The 22,671-nt window shown below is 54.0% G+C and overlaps 2 protein-coding genes across 3 annotated transcripts in view; one reads left to right on the top strand and one right to left on the bottom strand.

Moving 5' to 3' along the window:
* The window catches only part of MAP4K1 (mitogen-activated protein kinase kinase kinase kinase 1), a 33,078-nt gene extending 30,787 nt beyond the window's left edge, over nt 1-2,291 (top strand). The window contains exons 28-32 of one of the 2 annotated variants that reach the window (XM_044434930.1): nt 470-538; nt 625-708; nt 1,188-1,258; nt 1,653-1,708; nt 1,923-2,291. In XM_044434930.1, the coding sequence (XP_044290865.1) occupies nt 470-538; nt 625-708; nt 1,188-1,258; nt 1,653-1,708; nt 1,923-1,992 (350 nt within the window). In that variant the 3' untranslated portion in view covers nt 1,993-2,291. Of the gene's footprint in view, nt 1-466; nt 539-624; nt 709-1,187; nt 1,259-1,652; nt 1,709-1,922 lie in introns of both variants that reach the window. The other variant, XM_044434929.1, reaches the window with a different exon arrangement.
* A 1,349-nt stretch (nt 2,292-3,640) lies between these two features.
* Nucleotides 3,641-22,671, bottom strand: part of RYR1 (ryanodine receptor 1) — a 110,091-nt gene continuing 91,060 nt past the window's right edge. Inside the window, exons 89-104 of the mRNA XM_044434928.1 lie at nt 17,914-17,995; nt 15,432-16,729; nt 14,543-14,613; nt 12,996-13,176; nt 12,036-12,122; nt 11,167-11,558; nt 10,566-10,608; nt 10,267-10,397; nt 9,078-9,138; nt 8,549-8,695; nt 7,247-7,381; nt 6,783-6,939; nt 5,754-5,818; nt 4,589-4,689; nt 4,191-4,242; nt 3,641-3,782 (exon numbers count right to left, since the gene is read on the bottom strand). Coding sequence (XP_044290863.1) covers nt 3,687-3,782; nt 4,191-4,242; nt 4,589-4,689; nt 5,754-5,818; nt 6,783-6,939; nt 7,247-7,381; nt 8,549-8,695; nt 9,078-9,138; nt 10,267-10,397; nt 10,566-10,608; nt 11,167-11,558; nt 12,036-12,122; nt 12,996-13,176; nt 14,543-14,613; nt 15,432-16,729; nt 17,914-17,995 — 3,099 coding nt within the window. The 3' untranslated portion in view covers nt 3,641-3,686. The remainder of the gene's footprint in view (nt 3,783-4,190; nt 4,243-4,588; nt 4,690-5,753; nt 5,819-6,782; nt 6,940-7,246; nt 7,382-8,548; nt 8,696-9,077; nt 9,139-10,266; nt 10,398-10,565; nt 10,609-11,166; nt 11,559-12,035; nt 12,123-12,995; nt 13,177-14,542; nt 14,614-15,431; nt 16,730-17,913; nt 17,996-22,671) is intronic.

The raw sequence follows: 22,671 nt of genomic DNA, 5'->3' as shown, positions 1-22,671 counted from the left end.
CCTTTTTTAAAAGTCTGATGACTGAAGCAGCTTTTTACAAAGTTGGCATGGGGCTGGGGTGGGGTGGGGTGGGGTGGAAGGTGGCCAGAGGATCTCCATGGCCGTGGTGTTGAAGGTTCCCACTGTAGAGCATGCGGATCCTCATTTGTGCCCTGGAGAACCTGGTCAGAGAGGCGTGTGTGTGAACGGACGGGTTCCCCATCGCTTGTGCGTTCTGAGGGTGGCCAGCAGGAACAAGGCTGCCAGTAGCGTTGCACTGAATTTCAGCAAGGAGAGGAAAGCTGCCCTGGGCAAAATCCTCTTTTTCTACTGAACAGGAAGGCTGTTGTCTCCCTTTCCGTCTGGCCACCTTCCAGTGTGGCTGCTGGCCTGCCCCTCCGCCTCAGAACAGGTGGATCAGTGCCTGATTGCTAAAGGAAGGGCAGAAATTAATGCTCTGCTCTATTCCCGTCAATACATTTCTCAGCAGAACCTGCATGCTCTGGTCTGGTCCAGGTGACCCAGCTGGACAGCAAGACGGTGCTGGTCCTGATGGACAGTAAGTGCAGAGGGAGGGGGAGCAGCTCACAGGTGGTGGGGGGCGCGATTTCTCACCCGAGGCAACATGCTGTTTTCCTTTCCCAGGGAGCATCCATTTTGTCAGTCTCCAAGGAACGCGGCTCCAGTCACACCCAGAGCTCACGTTTGACGTGGCCGTGGAGTCCGTCGGTGGGTCCCTTTGGCGCGCCCCCTTCATTATTCTCCCCTCCCATCCTTGCTTGCTGTGGTCTGCCGTCTCGCCCCATGCCAAGCTGCTTTTGAGGAAGCTGCATTTTGGCATCAGCTGAGGGATCCCGAGCGAAAGAACTTCTGCTCCCCATCTGAGCACCAAATATCCCTAGCCTTCAAAATGCTGCTTTCTGCGCACCGCTTTTGGTTTGGGGTGGTGCCTGCTCTGGGTTATGCTGGCTTCTCTGTGGAGGATGGAGGACGTGCCTGTGGATCGATCCCTGAGTGGGCTCGTGCCTCCGCGTAAGGCTGGGGTCCGTTTCTGGCCCAAAGCATTTGCGCTGCTCTCCAGAAACAGCCGCAGCATTTCCACACCTAATGAGCGTTTTCGCTATGGTCTTGTGCGGCCTTCACTGTGGGGAAGGGAAACAGAGAAAGGCACCGAGGTGTGAGCTGAACAGCCTCTCTTCTCTCCCCAGCGGTGGTGCAGAACTGTGTGCATGCATTTTGGCGCCATGGCGTGCAGACGCGGCCCTTTGGTTCAGGACAGGTACGCAGGGAAACGTCCTCTTTCCAGAGTTGTGTTGTAGAGGCGCTTGGGACGCTCCGCCAGGGACAGCAGTGGGAGGAGATTCCTGCTGCAGCGCAGCCTCAACCTCCGTCTCCCTCCACCTTTCTGCGGGTGTTGTCAGGCCTAAGCACTAGAGCCCCCGGACCGCCCACTCCAGAAGACTCTTTGTCCTCCCCAGCCGCCTGGGGACACGCCTACATTTGAAGGGCTGTTCTGCCCAAATCTAGTTTAAAGATCAGGATCCATCAGAGACTTCAGTGCCCTGCACTGAAGTCTCTCATCTCTGGAGCTGGGGGCCCTGCTGAGCACTATCTCAGGGGGCCGCCTAGACTTCTGCTGGAACTCGTGCTGACATGGTGCCACCTCTCCTCAGGTAGCACGGGAGCTGCAGGATCAGCGGTGGACCTTCCGCTTACTAGGTGCCTCCAGGTAGGAAGACCTGCCCCTGCCCTGGCCACCCAGTTCCATGCTGCTGCCACAAGGAGCAGCAGCAGCAGCAGCAGCAGCACCTGCTGCAACCTCCGTGCAATGCGGTGCAGCCCTCTGGAGTCAGGATACCACCAGGCTCTTGCTCACCTGACCTGCCCGATCCCCACTGGCTGCGCGGTTTTCCTGCTAATTTTTCTTCTCCTTCCTCTAACAGCACGGTCGTCTTAGAGACTCGCCCCGTGGACGATCCCAACTCTGCCAGCAATCTTTACGTGCCAGAATGACACTCGCCGGACGTTGAACTAAGAGCTCTGCACTCTCCCGTCATGCCAAATCCTGTGCCTGGCCCGCGGGGCCGCCTCCAGTCGCAGGCGGTACACAGCTCCAGCGTGGGCACTGATGCTCCTGAAGCTGGTAAGGGGAAGGCCAGGCTGGGACAGCCGATTCACATTTCGTGGGGAGCCTGGCAGTGCGAGCCATCGGGCTGGCTTCTGGGGCTCCCCGCCAACTGGAACGAGCTCCTCACACCCCCTCTCCCAGTTCTGCGTCTTCCTTGCACACCAGTAAAGATTATGTTCAGGGTCTGTTCCTTTTCAGTGACAGTTCTTACTTCTCCACTCCGTTTTTTGTTTGTGGAAGGTCATCAGCCTAGCTAAGCTCCTGAATGAGTGTGTGGGCCGCACGGCGGGTGCTGGGTTGGGTCTAGAGCACACAAAACATACGGAAAGATCCGGAATGTCCCTGCAGTTCAAACAGAGCGGGCTCCTGGCTTGAGAACAGGCGTCTGAGCCGAACAGTTACACGCAGCCCCTGGAGCGGTCAGACTCCCACGGGCTCTGGCCTTCTGCGCACCGCGGCTCCGTGCCGGTTCCTGATCCTGGCTCCAGCTGTGCCTCTGAATGGGGTGAGGAACCGGGAAAGAGGAACTAGGCCAGCCTCGTGCAGTGCTTGGAGGGAGTGTGTGTGTGTGTGCGCGAGTGTGTGTGGGCAACACAGAAGGACCACGCCCAGGCACCGGCCAGTTGCAGCAGTCTATGTTTTATTGGCAGGGAACCAAGCTGGGGCAGAAGGGAGAGAAGGGCAGAGGGGCCTGAAAGCACAGCCGCCCCCACACACGTCCCCGGAACAGGCCTGGCTTAGAACATCATCTGGTGCTACAGCAGACGGGGCGGGGGGTGGACGGGAAGTTCCAGGCGGGAGTGGAAGGGGCTGTGACTCCCTGGAGTGTGGTGCCGCGCCCGTCCTGGTGCCCGGCGCATACAGACGCGCCGAGCGGGTCGTGGGCGCTCCCCCTCGGCTCCAGACTGGAGTCGCAGACCCAGGGAAGCCCACGACACGAACGTAAGCCCAGCGAATGAGGCGCGGCTTAGAGGAAGGGCACCGTTGCGAGGGCTCCTGAAGCGGCAGCAGGCGCTGCTGGCTCCCCCGTGGGGCCTGGACTGGAAGCCTGGCATCTCTTTCCTGTGCTCCCCCACGTACAGAGTCCCTGCAAAACCACGGACGGATGGCAGCAAAACGACCCCCCCCCGTCCATCTGAAACAGCATCTGCTCCCACAGTCAAAACAGGCCCTTCCTCTTCCCTCGGGGGAAGAGTCTCTAAAAGGCACTTGAAATGGGGGGCCCTTTGACCCAGGAAGGGAAGTATTGCACGGGCGCCCCCACGGGAGGGGGAACAGGTGGGGAGAGTTACTGGCCGGGCGTGCGGCCCCAGGTGCAGAGGGCCCGCGGGGCCAGAGCCACTGGGCCGTGTCTCCCGGGAGCAGGGTCGCTCGCCTCCTCGCTTGTCCCTCCAGGCCTGGCTAAGGGGGCAGAGAGGCAGGGTAGCGGCAGGACGCGGAAGAAATGGCGATGGCGGCGGGCAGCCAGGGCAGCCCACCCTCCCCCCGGCTCTGCCCCACTGCCGCCCACCTCCCGCTGAAGGCCGGGGGAGGCGGGCGACGGAGCGGGCTGCTGCCCAGGGCACAAGGCAGGAGGTGGCTAGCTGAGCTGGTCTTCGTACTGCTTGCGGAAGCAGTCGCCGGCAGGGAAGAAGTCCCAGCAGCGCTCCTGGTACATCTTCCAGACGTAGGACTCCTGGGGCAGAGCGGGAGAGGGGAGGTGGGTGAGAGGGGGGCGCGCCTGCCGGGGAGCCAGCCATGGAGGCGGCCGCGTGGCGTGCAGCCAAGGGGGGCCACCCCTGACTTTCCCGAGGGGCCTCGCAGTCAGCACGCCGTGCGGCCTCCAGCGGACACCGCCCTGCCTTGCCTCTGCCCTCGCGAAGGGCAGAGGGCTCCTGACCTGGCTCTGGCTGGGGCGGCCGGGGCTCCGGCCCACCCCAGCTCCCCTCCCAAGCCTGTCGCTCGAGCAGCGGCAACCGGCCTGCCGGGCCAGAGGCGTGGGGGGGGGGGGCTTAATGCAGGGCTGCCAGTTGTGGACCCCCCATGCCTTTAAACGGGCAGGCAGACTCTCCGGGGACGGCCACCCCTTTCCTGGCCCTCTCACCTGGCCAGTGTGCTCCGTTTCGTCCTTGTTGATGAGGTACATGAGGAAGAACCTGCAAGGGGAAGAGCGGCGGAGTGGAGTGGAGTGGAGGGTGCGGCGGGCCAAGCGCCCCCTCGGCTCTCCACTGCATTTGGACAAGCCCGCCCTGGCCGCCACGTCAAGGGGTCACTTGCGCCTGCGCCGCACCCGCCCTCGATGGCTTCCTCCCACTGCTCCAGCGGGGCCATTCCCACAGTCAGATGACCATCGCGGCCGCACGAGCAGCATGTGCACGTGTGAACTTGCCCTCCAGGAATGCCCCGCACCCTCATCAAACCAGCAGAGGTGGAACTGCAGCTGCCAAACCGGAGGACCTGGGGCCCCACTGAGAAGTTCCCCCAGGAAGTTCAGTGGCTTACATATAATTAGCCAAGTTGTGCTCCTCCAGCGTGTGGGTATCAAAGCCGTGGGGCGTCGTGTCAAAATAGTCACTGCCGATTCCACAGATGAAGCATTTGGTCTGTCGGGAAAGAAACAGCCATGAGAAAAAGCAGCACGGCTGTGCCAGAGGTGGGGCCGGGCTCCTCCGTCGTGGCCCACCCAAAACCAACCTGCTTCTTCCACCATCTCCAGCTCCAAAGCCAAGTGAACCACTTGTGTTCCCCTCCACGTGCAAAAATTTAGGAAAAGTTTTGGGTTTTGGAAAAATCTGTGGCAGACTCCAATATTAGTTTAGATTTCCATGAAACTGACCCGCAGAGTCTGCAAGGACCAGCTTTTCTTGAATTGCACAGATTCCATGGATTTTAAGGTCTTTTTTTCCCTGTAATTTTACACCAATGTATCCATAAAATATTAAAAAATAAAAAACAACAAAAATGTTCATCCCGTTCCATAAGCTTAAGTATGAAAATGCAAATGGGGGAGGAATTGTTACATGTTTGGAAGTACAAATTTATGTAAGTGAGAACAAATGAAAATTCTGGAGTTGAAAACCAATTCAGTCGTGAAAGGCACCTGATAATTTACAAAATGTATAGACTTAATAGCTATACCCTTCAGCATGCCCAAGTCCTGAATATTCAGCTTTTATTTTAAAAGTAGATTCCTTTGGCTCTTTTGCTGGTGGCAAGAGAAGGGGAAAAGCCCACAGGCAGGATTCTATCCAGCTGCTTAGTAAAGAATAATATGAAAACTTTCCAGCATATTAGGCTTCCTGTCTATATTTTCATCTGGGCCGCTTGGCAGTGATTCCCTGTGTTGTCAGACCCCTACCACCAAACAGTTCTCAGTTATTGGGACCCAGGAGTTCCCGGAGCTCTATTAGCACTGTCCCGCACTGGTTTTATCCTGCAGCTGCAGGCTGGCTGGCTGCCTTCCCCGTCCGTTTTCCATTTCAGCAATGGAGAAATACTATGTAACGTGAAGGCGGGCCTCTTTCAGGGAAGGCTCTTCTAGAGTTCACTTAAATCACCAGGGGAAACCTATCATTTTCATTCATCGTTTTTAATCTTTCCATCCAAGTGGGCAGCTCGCTGTCCCAGCCTCGGAAGGACAGGTAGAAGAGCTTTGGATTCCACTTACCTCCATATCCTCCTTCACCTGCTCCTGCTGGTCTCGCAGCTCCCCAAAGGCGTCAATGATCAAACCTGTGCAGAGAAGAGCGGGGAGGTCACAGAGAAGCTAAGAAAGAGGAAAGGAAATTCAGGGGCTCCAGCAAAGGCTCCCGGGCCCAGCCCTAGAAGTTGGTGATGGATGCAAAGCGTAAGGGTGGGTGACGAACAGCCGTGCCGTTTGAGCTCGATGGGCTTTCAAGACGCTTCCAACCTGATGGCCAAAAAGCAGGTGGAACCAGGGGTGGGGTGGGGGTTGCTCAACTCTTTTGGCAAACTTGAAACTGAAAACTGCACATCTCTCACACAACTGGCACAAATTACAAAATTGCACAGATCAGGGCCCACTTGTTAAAGGTGAGTCAGGACCCTCCTCCTTGTTCTTGTAGCATTAACATGAGAAGTATGGAAGCATCTGCCTCTCTCAGCATATGCGTGCACTCTGCCTTGGCCTCCCCATGCAGCCCCAGGTGACACCCAATGAGGTACCACAACACTGGACAAATTACACATTTGCAGAAATGTATGCAAACTGTGGCACAGTAGGGTTGATTTCTGTGCACATTTCCTTAGCCGAAAACAAAACCAAAACCATGTTGACCTGTTCTGAAAGCAGATGTCTGCCTGCTGGCTCAACTCGGGGCACGCTGGCACCAGTGGAGGGGCGACAGAGAAAGTCAAGGAAAACCACCAGACTTCCTCAGACACGCTCCCCAAGAGTCTCTAGGATGCAGTGCCCTTTGCCACGCCAAGTGTGATGGGGCAGCCACGTGAGGATGTAACACGGTCAGTGGCAAGGACTGAGAACTGAGCCCCGAGAGATCCTGAGGCGGCGTGCTGGAGATTTCCCAGCTCCCACCCGGAGCACCAAAGGCCTGGCCTTGAACTCCTCAGGTCTCCTCTCCCGCTCTTAAGTGCTACCTCGGATCCGGCGGCTGGGGGCGGGGACGGATGGGAGAAATGCAGGACAAATGGGTATTTGTCCTGGTGGAAGGCTCACCTTGGATGATGGCCAGCAGAATGACGATGACGAAGAAGAAGAAGGTGATGTCAAAGATGACGCGGTAAAGCTCGTACTCGTCGCCCGCCGGGTCCTCGATCTCGTCTCCGATGCCACCACCAGCACGCACCCCGACATACATGTGGAACAGGTAGCACTGGTGGAGAACGGGGGGGGGGGGGCACAGAGGATATTCCATCTCAAAGCGTCTCAGCCTTGTTCCCTGTGCTAATGAAACGACCTGAGACGATGGAGCCCGTTGCCCAGTGAGGCCCTCCACCCCTGGAATCGCTGAAGTGCAACCTGGACCCGGCCCCTGAGCATGGCACGGAAGGCTCATCCGTGCAGGGTGCCCCTCAGGAGAGGCATGTCAGGAACGTGCACGTTCGCCATGGGAAGCAAGGCCTCCTCCTAAACATGGCTCCCAGCCACCAGCGCCCCCTGCACCCCCCGGTCTGCCTCACCGTCATCATGTCGTCGCATTTCATGTCGGGCTCATCCTCATCCTCGCTCTTGTTGTAGAACTTGCGGAAGAAGTTGAAGGCAACCACCGTGTACAGGTACACGACGACGGCCAGCAGCCCCACCGTCATCACCAGCTGCGAAGAGAGCAGGTGGCATTCACTGCGCTCGAGAGATGCGGCGGGGAGAAGGCTGCCGGCTGCCTCCAGCATCAGCGGCAGCCCGGGTCTGAGCACCACTGGCTGGGAAAGAGCAGCGGGGGCAGCCTGGGGCCTCCCAGGGACACCTGGCTGGCCGCTCTGGGAACAGGTGGCCTCGGGGGGTGGGCCCTGGGCCTGATGCGGCAGGGCTCCTCTTCGGCCCTTAGCGCAGCCATGTGGGCACCCACCCCACCACCCTCAGGGCAGGCACACTGATCAAGTGCAGAGAGGAATCCAGCAAGATGCTCTGCACAGAATCAAACCTTTGGCCTATCCAATTCAGGCGTGTCTGCTCTGGCTGGCAGTGGCTCTCTGGGGATTCAGGCAGAGTTTTTCCCAGCCCTACCCGGAGATGATGAGGCCTGAACCTCCGCCTGCAAAGGCAGGCCTCTACCACGGAGCCACAGGCCTGTCTTCTGTTGGAGGAACCATGGGTGGAGCGGGGTGGCCGCCATAATCTCACCCGTATAACGGCTCCCTTTAAGGGCATGTGTAGGACGGCTCCCCAGCAAGAGCCGCCTCTCGGGCTGTGCCGACAAGCACTGGTGTGCCAGGCGCAGTTCAGCCTTCGCACGGGGCATGCATGGCTGGTCCCTCAATGCCTCTTAGTCAGAGGTCATTGGCCTGTGTGATAAAACGGGCCGTTCTGTATAGGCTCATGGGGGGGGGGAGGTTTGCTTTGCGCCCCTTCAGTTCTTATCCAACTGCTATTTCAGCCATGCAAGTGTGGAGCTTTTCTATGAGCAGGCGGGGATGAGCAGGCTCTGTGGTTGCTGGGAAACTGCCATCTTCCTCCTCCTCTCCCTTCCCCTGTGAGCATGCAAATGGGCTAGCTAAGACTGCTGAGCAGAAGGGGGGGGGGGGGGGGGGCACGGGACCAGGGAAGAAAAACGGGGGGAAAGGAAAAGGGAAGAGGGCCCATGCACGTGATAGGAACCCCCAGAGGCAGAGATTAATCTGCAGGGGAAACGGGGTGGAAGTAGGGAGGGGGACAGGCTATTTGCCTCCTGAAAATTCCCAGTCGGATGTCCAGGTTCACCATACCAAAGGACAGGTTTCTCCTCTTGAGCTGTCGCTTTACCTGCCCTGACCTGCTCGCCTTACCTGCTTGCCGTTGTGGGTGACGGAGGAGAGGATGGTCCGCAACGTCTTGACGCCCATGGCGATGTCCAGGAGGTGGGAGGCAAAGAAGAAGTTGTTGTAGTGTCCGAGGACAGACATCACCATGTACCAGAAGAGATACAGGAAAGACTGCAGGCGCGAGAGGAGAGGAGAGGAGAGGAGACTGCAAGGTTCCTGTCACATTTTTAAGAACCTTAAACTGTTCATGGGATGCTGGCCTCTACATGGAATAGCAAATTCTGAGCTTGCTCAAAAGAGCATATCAAACTGTGGAACTCATACAGTGTGCAAAGTATTTATTCTGGGAAAATTACCCTATATCCTAAAATTAGGCTCTACAGTCCCAAAGGAACTGAGGTGGTGGTGGAGTCCCAGCCATCCCTGGCATCTCCCTTTAGCTGGTAGCATCATCAGGTGTAGCAGTAAGTCACATAAATGGAGGTTATGTTAGTGGTTCAATTCCTACCCTCAACCAGCTTCCCACCCTCCGTCCATGCATATTTTCACTCACGTTATCTGTGAAGATCACCCCAAATTTCCAGATCTTGTACTTGATGTCAATGGAGGTGACCCTGAGGGAGAGAGAGGAGAAGGATGAGGAGGTAGTTTGTGTGGGTCTCTGTGTGTGTGCACATGTTGACGCTGCTTTATGCTCTGTTGCAAAAAATGACTTAAGAATGTAGCTTGTGAACAGTAAGTGGAGATAAACTTATGTTTGTGCAACAAATCTCTCTCTCTCTCCCTCCCTCATGAGGAAAGTGATTCTATGGCCCCAAGGTATCTTCTGGGAGACTACAGAACACTTCATACACCAGGATCCACGCTGAAAACAGAGATCTGACCTCAGAGGGAGAAGACTGCCCTTGGATCCCCTTTCCCTTCCTCCCACCCTGCGATCAGCATGGAAGGAGCTGCTGCCGCCACTCTGCACTCTGAGGTCAGAAACTCGGCTTCAAAGAGGGGTTAAAAGGGGTTTCAAGGGGGTGGGGCAGGAGACCCCCAAGCTGTCCTGTCCCCTTCTGCTAGATGGCCAAAAGCAGCTGTGTAGTAAAAATGCAGAGCGAAGGGGGCAGGAGATGAAGGTCGCTCCTCCTGCTCTGCACCGGACAGGGGCCAGTCTCCCGTGCAGCGACTCAAGGGCGCGAGGCACTGCCTGCTGGACTGCAGCCTCGGAGGGGCCGCATGTCCCTTGCTCAGCAGCTGCATTCGGCAGTAGTCCCAGGTGTGCCTCTGCAGAGTGTGTGAAAAGGAGACAGTTCCTGTGCATACAGTTAACACCTCTGCCCTCCTGGAATACATGCAGCAAGTATCACAATACAAAAGTGCACTGATCCACACGCTACACGTTGCTAGGAATTCACCTAAGCTGCTGCATATGTATACTTGCAAATATAAACAACACGATGTTGTTATCCTCCCGAGTTCACACACACACACACACGCAGAGCCGTGAGGTTGCCAGGGTTAGCCCAGCTCTCTGCCTAGTGGGCTTTCTGAGATAAATCCATGTTTCCGGTTGTACAATGTCTGCAAAGCCCCTGAGCGTAATGAACAGAGGCTGGAAATGTGCCAGCGTTCAGAGCGCCCCCTCTGCCTGCTTAACCCCAGCCATGCTGCCGCCATGCCTGGCTGCACTGAGGCCACCTCCAGTGCCCCCCACCCAGTGCTGCCGCGCCCCTGGCTCTGCTGCGCCTCCTCACCAACTAAGGAAAGATTTGTCTGGCTCTGGTTTTTTCTCATTCTGCGCCGAGATTTCCAGACTGGACAAATCCATCCCCAGCAGTTCTGCAATCCTCTCCCGTCCATAGATGTCGCCATATTTATCTAGCACCTGGAGAAGGGAGACAAGAGAGCTGAATGGACGGACGGATGGATGGACAGGCAGGCAGGCAGACGGACGGACAAACTGCAGCTAAAAAAGTCATCTTTGTTCCTCTGCAGCCAATAAGACTCCAGATTTTGTCAACCATCCGAGTTTCTCCATCCAAGACGAGCTCACCTTTCTCTTGATGAATTTATCCCAGTAATTGCTTGGGAATGACCTGGAAAGAGACATAATGGGGTGGGGGGAGAGAGAGAAACCATCAGGGGCGTAATCCCCTAGTCCCACTGCCTTCCGGCTTTCTGTCCTACTAGAACAACTTCTGAACACCTCCGTCCCCTCTTTGCATAAAGGTACTTCCCTCCTCTCCTCCCTCTTCCAGACGACTTCTCTCCAAAGGGCCTTCCTAAGCCAGCCTGGCCCACACTCAGCGAATGTGGTACCCACAACCAAAATGAGGGGAGGGATGCCAAAAGAAACAGGATTGGCCAAATCCATGGGGGCTGGGATGATCCACCGCTGACTGGATGCTACTTCCACCTCGCCCAGGCCACGGGGCCTCTGAACGGGGTGGACTTGCTCCTCCACTGTGGCACTCCAGTATCACAGGCCGTACGTCTGTGTGCGCCAGTGGCTTTTCCATGGCTTTACCCAACACCTGGGGTTTAAGCCGCCGGCACCGTGCGAAGCTGCTTCAAAAGCTCCTCCCGTCTCCCGAGCAGAGGGCCGCCGCCTGGGGGAGCAGCCGCTCCTAGCCTTGCCCTGCAGGGGGACTCACGGCGCGTTGAGCACCAGGCGGTCCCACTGGCCCTTGATGTCGTCGTCCTCCGGCTGCTCCGTGATGTAGAGGCCGTCAAACTCCAGCTTGCGGGCCAGCTCCTTCTCGCGCTTGAAGATGACCAGCGGCACCTTGAGGCAGTTGTAGCCGATGATGCAGAGGAAGGCCACCAGCGTGTGGATGATGGCCAAGATCCGCAAGGCCGGCTGCATGTAGCCCGTGCTCTCCTCCAGGAAGAAGTAAACCATGCTGTCCTCGTCGTCCTCGTCCCCGTTGCCGTCTCCGCCGTCATCTTCCCCGCCAAAGCCAGAGTCCGCACCGGAGCCAGCATCCAGCTCTCCTTCGAACCCGGAGCCTTCAAATTCCTCCTCGCCTGGTGGCGTGTCTGACACCTGGGCCAAGGAAACAACAGCGAGAAAGGAGGTCGGCGAGTCTCCCCTTCCCAAGCCAGGGCTGCGCAGGCTGGCTAGTTCCTGGTCCTACGGTGCATCCACTAAGCCGAAGCGCTGGCGAGTGGACGCAGCAACGCTGGCTTCCACCCACGTTTGTCCTTCTGCTTCAGCCACCATAGCAGCGGCCTGCCTCTTCTGTGCCATGTCCTCCTCCCTGCCCCGTGTCTTCTTCTCAGGCTCTGCCCGGCTTCTCTGGTTCCAGAATGCTTGGCCACAACCTGCCACACCTGCTGTGCCCTCCCACAACTCCCAAAGGCCGGCACAGTCTCCTCCTCCGGCCTTCCCTAACTGCTGGAGTTTACTTCATGCTCCCCCTTCCAAAACGCTGGAGAGAAATGGAAGCGCTTGGGTGTTCCTATCCCCACCCCATCCGCTGATTCCCCAGCTTCCCTCTCAACAGAGTTTCAGTTCTCGTACCTTGTAGAACAGCAGGATGAAGTTGATGGCGAAGGCCAGGAAGAGGGCGAGGAAGCGGAGGTTGTAGAAGTTCCTGGACAGATAATTCTGAAAGGAGGGTGGAGAACATCAGAGCAGGTCAGGGGGCTACGTTTGCCGTAAACGCAAAGGCCCACTTGAGAATGTCAGCTGAGCCGGACTCATGGAAGAAGGAAATGCACCCTTTGTGACAAAGGAGTATGCCCCCCTCCCCCAGGTTAGAATTTTAGCATCAGGTCAGGAATTATTTATTTGCCCAACTGGTTCAACATTTACAGTTAACTAATTTCATTCTTCTGCTGCTCATGTGTTTTTATGATACTGTTTTGTTGAGCTGGATCCAAATGTACTTATACTTAACGTAGACCCATTAAAATCATGACCCACTGAAGCCCATCGATTTCTGAAGGTCTGCTCTGGGTCTGGGTCTGGATCCAGCCTACTGTGTCCTGCGTTTTAGCACGCTGAATTCCATGAGTGCCTTGCGCACTGCCCTGGTGAAGGCAGGTCTCAAAACGGTTTCAGTGGATAAATACACAATATCCTCAGAGCCGAACTCCCTTTTGGCTATGACAAGCCACACTCCAGGACCAGGCAAACTTCCTGAACAGTCCGTTGGGCACAGACTCTCCAATTAAACCTCCTCCTGGGCAAGTGGAGCAAATGGCAGAGTGGGAAGGATGTAGATATTACTAGATCTGTCGCTCGCACACTCGTCTCGGAATGCTCTGCTCTTTGTGTGTGAATCAGTGCTAGTTGTGTTGCTTGAGCCTTGTGTCAGTTCAGCTGGCTTCTCCTAGGAACCATGGCTTGGGGAGCAAGCTGACCCCTCCCCAGTACTACAGTTCCCAGGGTGCCCTGGGGAAGGAGGGGTGTGGCTGTTGACCCAGCTGAAGTCTGCAGTGCAGATGCCCTCCCCTTCTGGAGGGCATGCTGCCCTACCAAGAACTTTGTCTTCTGGATCTCCAGCTCGTTCCAAAACTCGGAGCCCCCTTCCTCAGGCTGCTGCTTCTCCCGCTGCGACACCTTCTTCTGCTTGGCTGGCGGCTCCGGCTCGTCCTGCCGGGGCGCTTCCTCCTTCTTTTCTCCCTCCTCCTTTGCTGCCTTCTCCCCATTTTCAGCACTGCAAGTGGTAAGGGGCAGAGAAATCGTGAGCCATCGCCCCCCGCCTCTCAGCCCAGGCCCTTCTCCCTGCCTGCTTCCTTAAGAGGAGGCAACCAGAGAGAGGATCACTCTGCATCCTCCCCACACAGGACAGCAGGTTGGTTCTCTTTTAGGCCCCTGGCAAAACATGCTTAGGTCTCTCAGGTATCCATATTTTAGGCATTTTACAATCCTGCAGATTGCTGCAATTTATATGACTTCTTTCTTTTTTATCCTTTGTTTTAATGGTAATTTGTAAACTGTGCTAGAACCAGGCCCAGAGAAAGGTCCTATCAGACAGAGATAAAGAAAAGGGGCAGCTGTGATGCTGGGTCAGCTTAAGAAGCCTCAAGGGGTCTCATTCCCCATCCCAGCTGCAGGAGAAGAAACCCTTGATATCATGAGAAGCCTGGTTCAAATCCACCTTCTCCCCTAATTGTCTAAGGTAAGGGAGGAAGTCCTATGTAAATTCCACTTCCTGCAGGAAGTACCCATATTCTGCACCCCATACAAATTACGAAAATATGCCTGTTTTCTCTCTTACTTTGCACATTTATTTCTGAATTTTGCTATCTTTGCCTCCCAATAACTGGAATCCTATTCAGCACCCCAGCTCAGATCACTCCAGGCATAAGGGCTAGAAACTTGTTGCTTCACAAGCATATAGATAAAAGGTGAGATGCTCAGGAAAGAGGATTCTGTGGCTAGTACCACGTCTTGTGGCTTTTCTGTGCTCTTGTGGAATTGTGGCATGCGCTCAAGAACACTACAAACCAACCTTGTGTGTGCTCTGTCTCTTTCCTTCTGACGTGTTCGGCATGTAACAGCAGGAAGTCCTGGTTAATCAACCCAGGAATTGCTGCAGCACACTCTGGACATGTTCCATGGCTGTTTTGCGTATTCAGCCTTTGACCAAGCTGATCAGAGGTTGCTACATGATGTCTGAACCAAGTCACTATACGTTAATCATAGTTTTAAAAATGCACAGATCTATCTATCTATCTATCTATCTATCTATCTATCTATCTATCTATCTATCTATGTACAAGATTTACATAACACTCCATATTCCAGTAGGAAGGTTTTGAAGTGCCAAACAACAAAAGATAAAACAAAGAAACAAATAAAACAATGTCTTTAAAACAAGACCAATGAAAACATAGTAATAAAACTGTAGCTCTGAAAGACGTTTTGAAAAAACAACACAATGTTGGAACCTATAATCAGTTGTGAGGTCATGGAACATACACAACATATGTTGCAACAAACTGTGAGTTAATTTACTCACTGTATGCCAGTGTTATGCCTAAATGCCACCCCCCACCCCCCCAAAGCATTCCACTCACTCTACTTTCTCTGCTTCCACGGAAGGCTCCTCCACCTTCTCAGGTTCGGGCTCCTCCTCCTGCCCTTCTACCTAGAAAGTGACAAGAATATGGACAAATAATTAAAGTGTGGGTAGCAGACACCGGTGGCAAACTGAGCCGTCAGCTGCTTTGGGGAGGTGCCGTCAGCGAGGGCACCGGAGCAGCGGGAAGAGTGCCTGTTCACAGCACCGCTTCCCTCGCTGGCTGCACGTGGCCCCAAAGGCAGAGACCGGCTGGTTCCATTTCACACTCAGGAAAGCACCTCCGCGTGAAATACTGTGGAACTACAGCACTGATGTCGGCTGCCCTGCCATGATGCCAAGAGGAGAAGCCGCCACTGCTGCCCCCACAAGTGCTCCCTGCTGGGCCGGCTGGGCAGCAGGGGGCAAAGGGTGCAGACGCTGGGCCAAGCACGTGGCCCGGGGCCTCCTCAGAAGACTCCTGGCCTTCCCCTTCCACCCCCAGAGCAGAGGGCCGGGGGGGCGGCAGCCTGCTCTGGAGGCAGAAGGCCCCAGGTGCCTCCTCGGCTTCTCCAGGGAGGCTGGAAAAGAATCTTGTCCAAAACTTTACTGAGTTGCTGCCCATCTGTGGCACATACAGGGCTGGATACGCCAACATTCTGGCTCGATACAAGGCAATTTCCTAGGTTCCAATTCTTTAGGGCTCCTTTTTTCCTACAAAAACTGGGGCACAAACCCAAAGATCCTGGTTTTCTGCACCTTCATCCAGCTGTAGATTCAGCTTCCCCAAAACGTTCTTGCTTCCCACCCTCTGCAGTCTCTGTCCACACTGGGCCTTGTCCCTACTTGGCAGATCCCAAGAATTCCAGCCTCTATGCAGCTAGATACCCCTCAAGTCCGAAACATACTGTCAGTTTTCTTTTGAGGATGGGTGATCCCTCAGGGGTAGGAGGTTCCACTGGAGTTGTGTCCCCCATATCTCCAAGCCCACCAGGTGCGTCAGGTGCGAAGGATCGGAAGTGCTCTTTCTTCAGGTCGAAGACGTCCCCAACTTCAGCAGGTGTTTCCTCCTTGCCAGGTTCCACTATTTCCACTTCTTCCCCTTCCTCCGCCACCTGTTCTACCTCCTCTGAGGGGGCCACATCTCCATGCACCTCATCCTGAGTTGGGTCAGGCATGCTGGCCAGCAGTTCAGTGACCGTCATCTTTTTGGCCTCCTCCACCAGGCCACCCCCAAAGAGCGTGTTCCAAATGAGAAGGAAGATGCCCTTGAAGACGTTATAGAAGAAGAAGAGGATGCCCATCAAAATGGTGTAAACAAAGGTGGCCACGGCCATGGCCATCTCCTTGATGGTCATCTTCTTGATTTTGCGGAACTGCCGGCGGACGTTGCGGTAAGTGAACAGGCGGAAGAAGTTCAGGACACTTTCCACAAACTCCCCAAAGACCGAGGATGACTCTGACGGTGCTGTTGCCTTCTCAGCTTCCCCACCTTCTGTCCCTTCTCCTTCCTCCTCCTCTTCTTCCTCCCCCTGCCCCTCTTCCTCCGAAATCTGTGCTGCAATCTGCATCTCAAAGATGGTGTCCTCACAGAAGTTGATGAAGAGCTCCATTTTTTCTGACTCGCCCCCCTCATTGACCACATCAAAGATGAACTGCCGCTTGGACTCCTTGACCTGGGGCATCTCCCACTGGGCCTTGTTGGTCTCACTGATCTCAAAGTAGATGCGCTCAATGCGTTTGCTGGCGCCCATGATCTCGATACGGCCCAAGTACGGACTGAAGTAGTTGAGGATGCATTCTGCCAGCTCCAGGAAGGTCTTGAGCCGGTTGTCGTGAGGCATGTGCTCGGAGAGGTTGGTCAGCAGCACAGCGATGTTGAAGCCGATGTCTTTGGCAGGCTCCTGGAAACGGCTGGCAAACTCCTCGTAGTCTATCATCTCATTCTCATCGGCTTCAGAGCAAGAGAGCAAGAACTGGATCTCAGATGGTGTGTATTGCTTCTGGCTGTCCATGGCCTTCTGGAAATCCTTCTTGGAGATGAGGCCCCGTGGGTCTGTAATGTAATCTCGGAAGGCATCTGAGGCTACAATGTCCTTCAGCTTCAAGAACATATCAAAGAACTTGAGAATCATCTCCACGTTACTGGAAGATTCCACCAACATATCCACCATCTGCCGAGCAATGGTACCATTAACCACGTTTCCTGAGCAGATACAGAGGAGATAAAGGCGACAAGTTAGGAAAGCGAATAAGCAGAGAAGAAATATGTATGAGAAAGAATGAAGAGCTACTCATTCATAAGTGGGAAATGGATACAGGCAACTGGGTGAACAAACAGAACTGGGATAGCAGAAGATCAACAGCAACTTTTTCATGGCTCTTCTAAGGTCTGGATGGAGCACTGGCTTTTCCCTCTTTGCTCTTGCACAGTAAAAGACCAAACTCAGCAACAAAAGAAACAAGCAAAATTAGAATACTGGCTGTTAAGGAAATGCCACTTAATGATGAATGTCGACTTTCAAACAGAACAGCCCTCCACCCTTCCAAAACTGAAAAGAAGCAAACCACACCTTCGAGTCACATCCTTCTGATCTTCTGTTATCCACACCTGCAAGTCACATCCTGAAGTGCCAGCTGCCTGGAGAGTCTGACCTTTCCCAACTGGTCCACCTTCTTACCCTGACACTGTTTCCTCAGATGAAAGATTTTAGGTCCTTCCCCACCCTGCCGCCCACAGCATTAATACGTTCACTGAACTTTCTCAAAGAACATGAAACTCTGATTCTTAGCAACTGCCTGGCTTATTTCTGGGCCTTGTGGCCTTGGCATCACAGCTGTGGATTCTGGCCCTACCTCTTTGACTCAGAATCTTATCCCACAACTTTTTATAGGAGAAGTGGGCCCAATCCCTAAGGATCATACAAACAAACCAGACAGCAACATTACAACTGAGCAGGCAGCATTCAACAAGCGGGGTTTAGTGACCTCTTTAAGGCAAAACAAACACAGAGCCAATCTTATATCACTTGGAAGGACGTTCTGCAACAGGGGTACATCCGTCGAAGAGACCCTGTCCCCAGCAACCTACATTTTCTTTAAGATGTTCAACGGGACTTCTGGCTGAGACACAACCTCGATCCAAACTAATCCAACAAATAAATATGCAGGGCATCAGGTTGGAAACAGGCTGATTTACTAGGATTCCCCTCGAAGAAGTTCTCAGAGAGCAGTTCAGTCCTTAGCCCTGACCGAGGCCCGTGAGCCTGGAGAGTCCAGGGGCTGAGCCCAAGAGCTTGCCGTGCCCGCAGCCACTGGCTGTGGCTCTGCCTTGGGAAGCCAGTGTGGCGCACGCAGCCAAGGGCCACCTGGGTGCCGCACAGCTCTCACCTTCCAGCAAGGACAGCAGCATCACCACCATGTCCTTCTGCAGATCCAGCAGTTCTTTCAGGAGCCCGATTTGGCTGGAATCCTAGAAGCCACAGGGAAGCACAACCGACTGAGTACGATGGAACGAAACCCCCCTTTCCCCCCTCCTTCCCTGGGAATTTCTCCCAGGCCTACATGCACAGCTCCCCGTCTTGCTCACACTCCTCACCCGTCAGTGTGTCAAATGCCTCTCATTACCCCGCCACACGAGCAGGCTTCAGCCAGGCAGGGGACGCCAAGCCATACGTAGGTGTGGGAGAGCCAGTGTGTAACTCCACAGAGACCAGGGGACAGCTCTCAGCTTGGGGGGGGGGGTTGGCACAGCCTTCAACCCCCCAGCAGTGACCCCCAAGATGGTGCAGCGCCTGTGTCTGTGCCCAGGCTGGAGGCATGAGCATCTGAGGCCAGGTTAGGGCGATCCATTCTGCAAGCTATGGAAAGACGCTATCACTGCAACATGGGGGGGGGGAGCCACCCTCCCACATTGTGAGGGGGCCGTGCCGCCTCTCCTCTGGCCTTGTATCCACTTTGGGGGAAAGCTCTTTCACTGAAGAGTTATCCCAAGTCTTTGGGACTGCCAAAGGCGGGCGTTTTCCTCTCTGGAGAGGAGGAACCCAATCTTACCTCAGGGTAGGATTCACTCCGAAAATGCTCCTCATGGGCAGCGCAACAAAGAAATGATTTTGGTGAGGGGAGGAAGTATCCCTATGCGCGTCCCTCTCCACAGCTGCATCCCATGCTCTAATCTCGTTCCCGTCCTGGTCTCACCTCCTTGTGCATTGAGAAGAAAGGGCTGGAGTTCACCCCCACCCTCCACGTCTGCTCCTTTCTCGGGCAACTAACATCCGGAGCACATCCATGACACAGGCTCAGACTCAATAAGCGCATTCCTATCCTGGTTTGACACAAAGGACCTTGGCAACTGTTGTCGGGTGAGGATCATGACCCCCTCGAGAGAACTACAGTTCCCAGGGTTCCTTGGGAGAGGGAAGGACCACGAACCCGTTTAAGTGTGGACGGTAGCAACCCCTGTGACAACCGTCAGTGCAAGAAGCAGCAGCCCTGGTTTTGTCTTGGAGACCAGAATGTTGAAAAGGAACTTGTCCGCTTTAACTAACCCCCAACTGGCATAAAAGCATAATGGAACAACCTCTCTCAGCCCTGTGTGTATCTGCAGATCCCCCCCCTCACCCCCAATGTTTGCGGCGTGACATACTTGGCTAGGATGGGGCGTGAGCCAGCAAGCCAAAGCAACAGCTAAGCTTGGGGCCTTTGACAACACCCTTAACACTGGTGGTTGGAATGCATGGGGGCGAGGGAGGGACATGGAAAGCAAAAGGAACAGGAAAGGAGGAAGTTGGGGGACAGCGCCAGCCACGCAGGCCCAGAGAGGAAGCAGACCAGACCAACCACAGAATCCCTCTTTGCCAGCAGCTCTGGGAAAAGCTTCTCCGTCGTCCCTCGATCCTCCCGCAAACAGGGGTTTAGGGCACTGGGGGTGTAGAAGCAAGGTTTTCTGAACAGAAACAGTGAGCAGAAACAGTGCCAAATTCGGTGAGGGGATTTTGAGGGATAATCCCAGTGGAAGAGAAAAGGGAACACTTTGCAGGAATAGCTCTTGTTATCCCAAGGCTAACATGGCAAGTTAAAGTGACCGTGATATTTGAGGTATGGTCTGGGAATTAAGATGATAAGGTATTCCTTTAAGCTTTCCCTATAAATGTTTGTGCCTAGTTTTTGGGTGAATCCATATTCTTTCAAGCATGTAGAAAAGGAAAAAGTCTTGAGTTGCATACCAACTCTGTGTGTTGGGTCTCCCAGGCTTACAGGGGCCAGAAGTCTCAAAGTAGGGACTTAGGTAGTGAAATCAGGTGGAAACAATTTGGAGTGTACATTTCTGTTAAATCCATCCTTCTGAGTTTCCTGGATTGTCAGATATCTTTAATCCTATCACCTGCCCATTGACAAAATCTGGCTTTTTGTAGGAAAATGTCATTCTACTTGTGCTGATTCCTATGTGCACATGGGCAAATGCACTGATCCACATTAACTAATGCACATTAGCACCAATCTGTATTAATGTCAATTTGCACAAATATCCCTCAAAATTAAAAAAAGATGTGCACATCCCCTCAAAATCTGTTTTTAACACTTTAACCTACAGAGAAAAATGCACATTTTTGGTCAGTAGGGTCTTTTTCTTTGCAGTTTTGTACAACTACATTTGTGTATAGTTCCAGAAAAGTTAAAAAAAATAGCCTGCAACGTTGGAATCCATGCAACTTGGAAAAAACTGGTCTGCTGCAGAATCCATGAGCCGGATTCATAGCAATTCTAACTCATTTGGATTCCTCTGGCATCTCTAGTTATTTTATTTATTTTCATTTTTATGCTGCCCAATAGCCAAAAGGCTCACAATGCAGAAACTTGCTCAAAGGGGCAGCCAGCCTGCCCTTGCTGTGCTCCAGAGTCATTGCTGCAGGTGCCCACAAGCTAACAGTACAGCCAGCAGCCTGGAAGACACTGGGGGACCGGAGCAGCCAGAAAAATGCTTATCTAGTTCAAGGCGGCTTGATGCCTCTGGCCTGAGCAATTAACTGGCAGTTCCAACAAATTCAAGATATGCCTGAACTTCTCTTGCTCTCCAAAGCATCATTTGGCTTTCCTAGACATGCAACAGTAGCTTCAAAGAGAGATGTAAAAAGGAGATGATGCAGCTGCAGTCAATGGTAATCTGAAAACCCTCCAGTCCGCTCCCAGGCACAGCTTCAGACAGAATGCTGAATTCTGGGGTGGCTCACCAAGGTTGTGTTTAGACCAGAATTCTGCAGGTGCACCAGAATTCTGCAGTCTTAAAATAAACTTTCAAGTCCACATAGCTACAAAGATATTAAGGAAAGAGCCTTCCACGGGGGCATATGCTAATAAGACTTTTAGTGATCGTATAATGGAGGCAGATCTCAGGGACAGATTTCACTTTCCCACTTATCTTCTTGCCCATCTTCCCCAAGACCAGCAAAACTGTGCAGAGTAACTTACTTGAAAAATGCAAAAATGCATCAATTTTGTTAGACACAGTTATGAAAAGCTGTCCAATGCACAGACTTTCTCCAGATTGCAAAAATCTTGCTTTCCTCATCAGTGCAGAATTTTAAGTTTGCTTCACATGACATACAGGCAGTCTTGTGCTGTATTCATCCCCTAGTCATACATGCAAGGGAAGGAGACTCTGAATGCATCTAAGTAGTTTATCTGACAGCAGGAGGGAGGGGTGAGGCTAGATCGCAATTCAGCCCCAAAGGCTGAAGTACACGGATGTTTTTTTGGGGCAGGGGGGTTGTTAAATTGGTCTGGTCTGATGAAAGAATAGAGTAAAGGAACTCAGTGAGGAAGGGAAAGAGAAGAGCAATGTATGTGGGAGGAGAAAAGAAAAAGCGAAGGAAAATTAAAAGAGGAGGGAGGGAGGGAGGGAGCAGCCAGTGCGCTGGCGTGAGATGGCCCATGTACTACATAAAAGGTTCTTACGCCATTTCGAAGTCCTGGGGGTTGGGTCATCTGTCACACATCAGAATAAAAATGTTATTCAGAAACATTTTTAAGAACATTTTTGTATTTTGCCAGGTTTACCATCCGGCATGTTCCTTTATTGCTTCGGCTTGGATTAGATGCCCTCCTTCTTCGGGGAAAACGGGTGTGCAAGTGACAAGTGAGGAATGACTGGGCAGGAAAGCCATGTTTGCATTTACTTGAGTTCTTCCAGGGGAAGAATCCGCCACGTGAAGGGCAGAAAAATCAGGGGACTTGCCGAGGTTCCGCTGGTCACAACTTTCCACTAGCCAGAAGCTCTGCACCCTGGAGGGGGGCCCCACCGATCCCGTTTCTTACATTCTTCCACCTCACTCACTACAGGCAAGCCTTCAATTCCCAGCCTCCTCCTCCCTATGCTCAAAAAGTAGGACCCGGGTCTTTATTTTCACCGAAATGGAAAGAGGCCTTCTCGGCGCAACAGAGGCACTGCCTATGGACCCGATTCCGCCTCGCTGCCCTTCCCGTCTCCTCCTGTCCTCGCCGCTGCTGGTGGTTTGGGCCACAGAGGGCTGCTCAGCTGGGCCACTGGCCGCATGAAGAGTTTGCGTGGCAACCGGTCTTTCCAGCCACGGGACACGCCTTCAGCCGGCCATGCGGGTCCCACCCGTGAACAGCTGTGTCCCCCCCCCACCTCCTTTCTCCTGCTCTTCCTTTCTTTGAAACTCAGAACGACGTCAGCTGAGGAGACAGCGGTACAATCCAGCTGAGATCAGGATACTACCACGCAAGGGTGGCCCCCTTGCAGCCTGTCTGCTGAATCTGTGATGCTTCAGCAGGGGGCACCTATTTTTACCTGTGTCTTCTTCCCTCAGAAATGCCCAGAGGACCGGACCGGCCTCTGAGGGAGCATCCAAACTGTCCCCAAATGATCTCAGCGGCTTTCTGGGTAGAAGGGAGGCATTTGAAGCCGGGCAGCAGCAGGTCAGGGCATAAAGGAAGGCCAGATGGTCAAATACAAAAATGGTCCTTCTGGGAAGGAAGGCCTAATGCTGTTACTGAGGGTGGGAGTTGGCGCTGGGGTGGGAAGACACAGAGCAGGCGCGCCTGGGGCGGGTTAGCGCAGCACCAAAGGGAGCCCACCCTGCACGCAACCCCCCATCCCCTCCTTCCCAGGCGCCTCCCTTGCGCTTC

Source organism: Varanus komodoensis, unplaced genomic scaffold (genome assembly GCF_004798865.1).
Source record: "Varanus komodoensis strain SLA01 unplaced genomic scaffold, ASM479886v1 scaffold29_1, whole genome shotgun sequence".
NCBI classification, from domain to species: Eukaryota; Metazoa; Chordata; class Lepidosauria; order Squamata; family Varanidae; genus Varanus; species Varanus komodoensis.
This window is presented reverse-complemented; position numbering and strand designations above follow the sequence as displayed.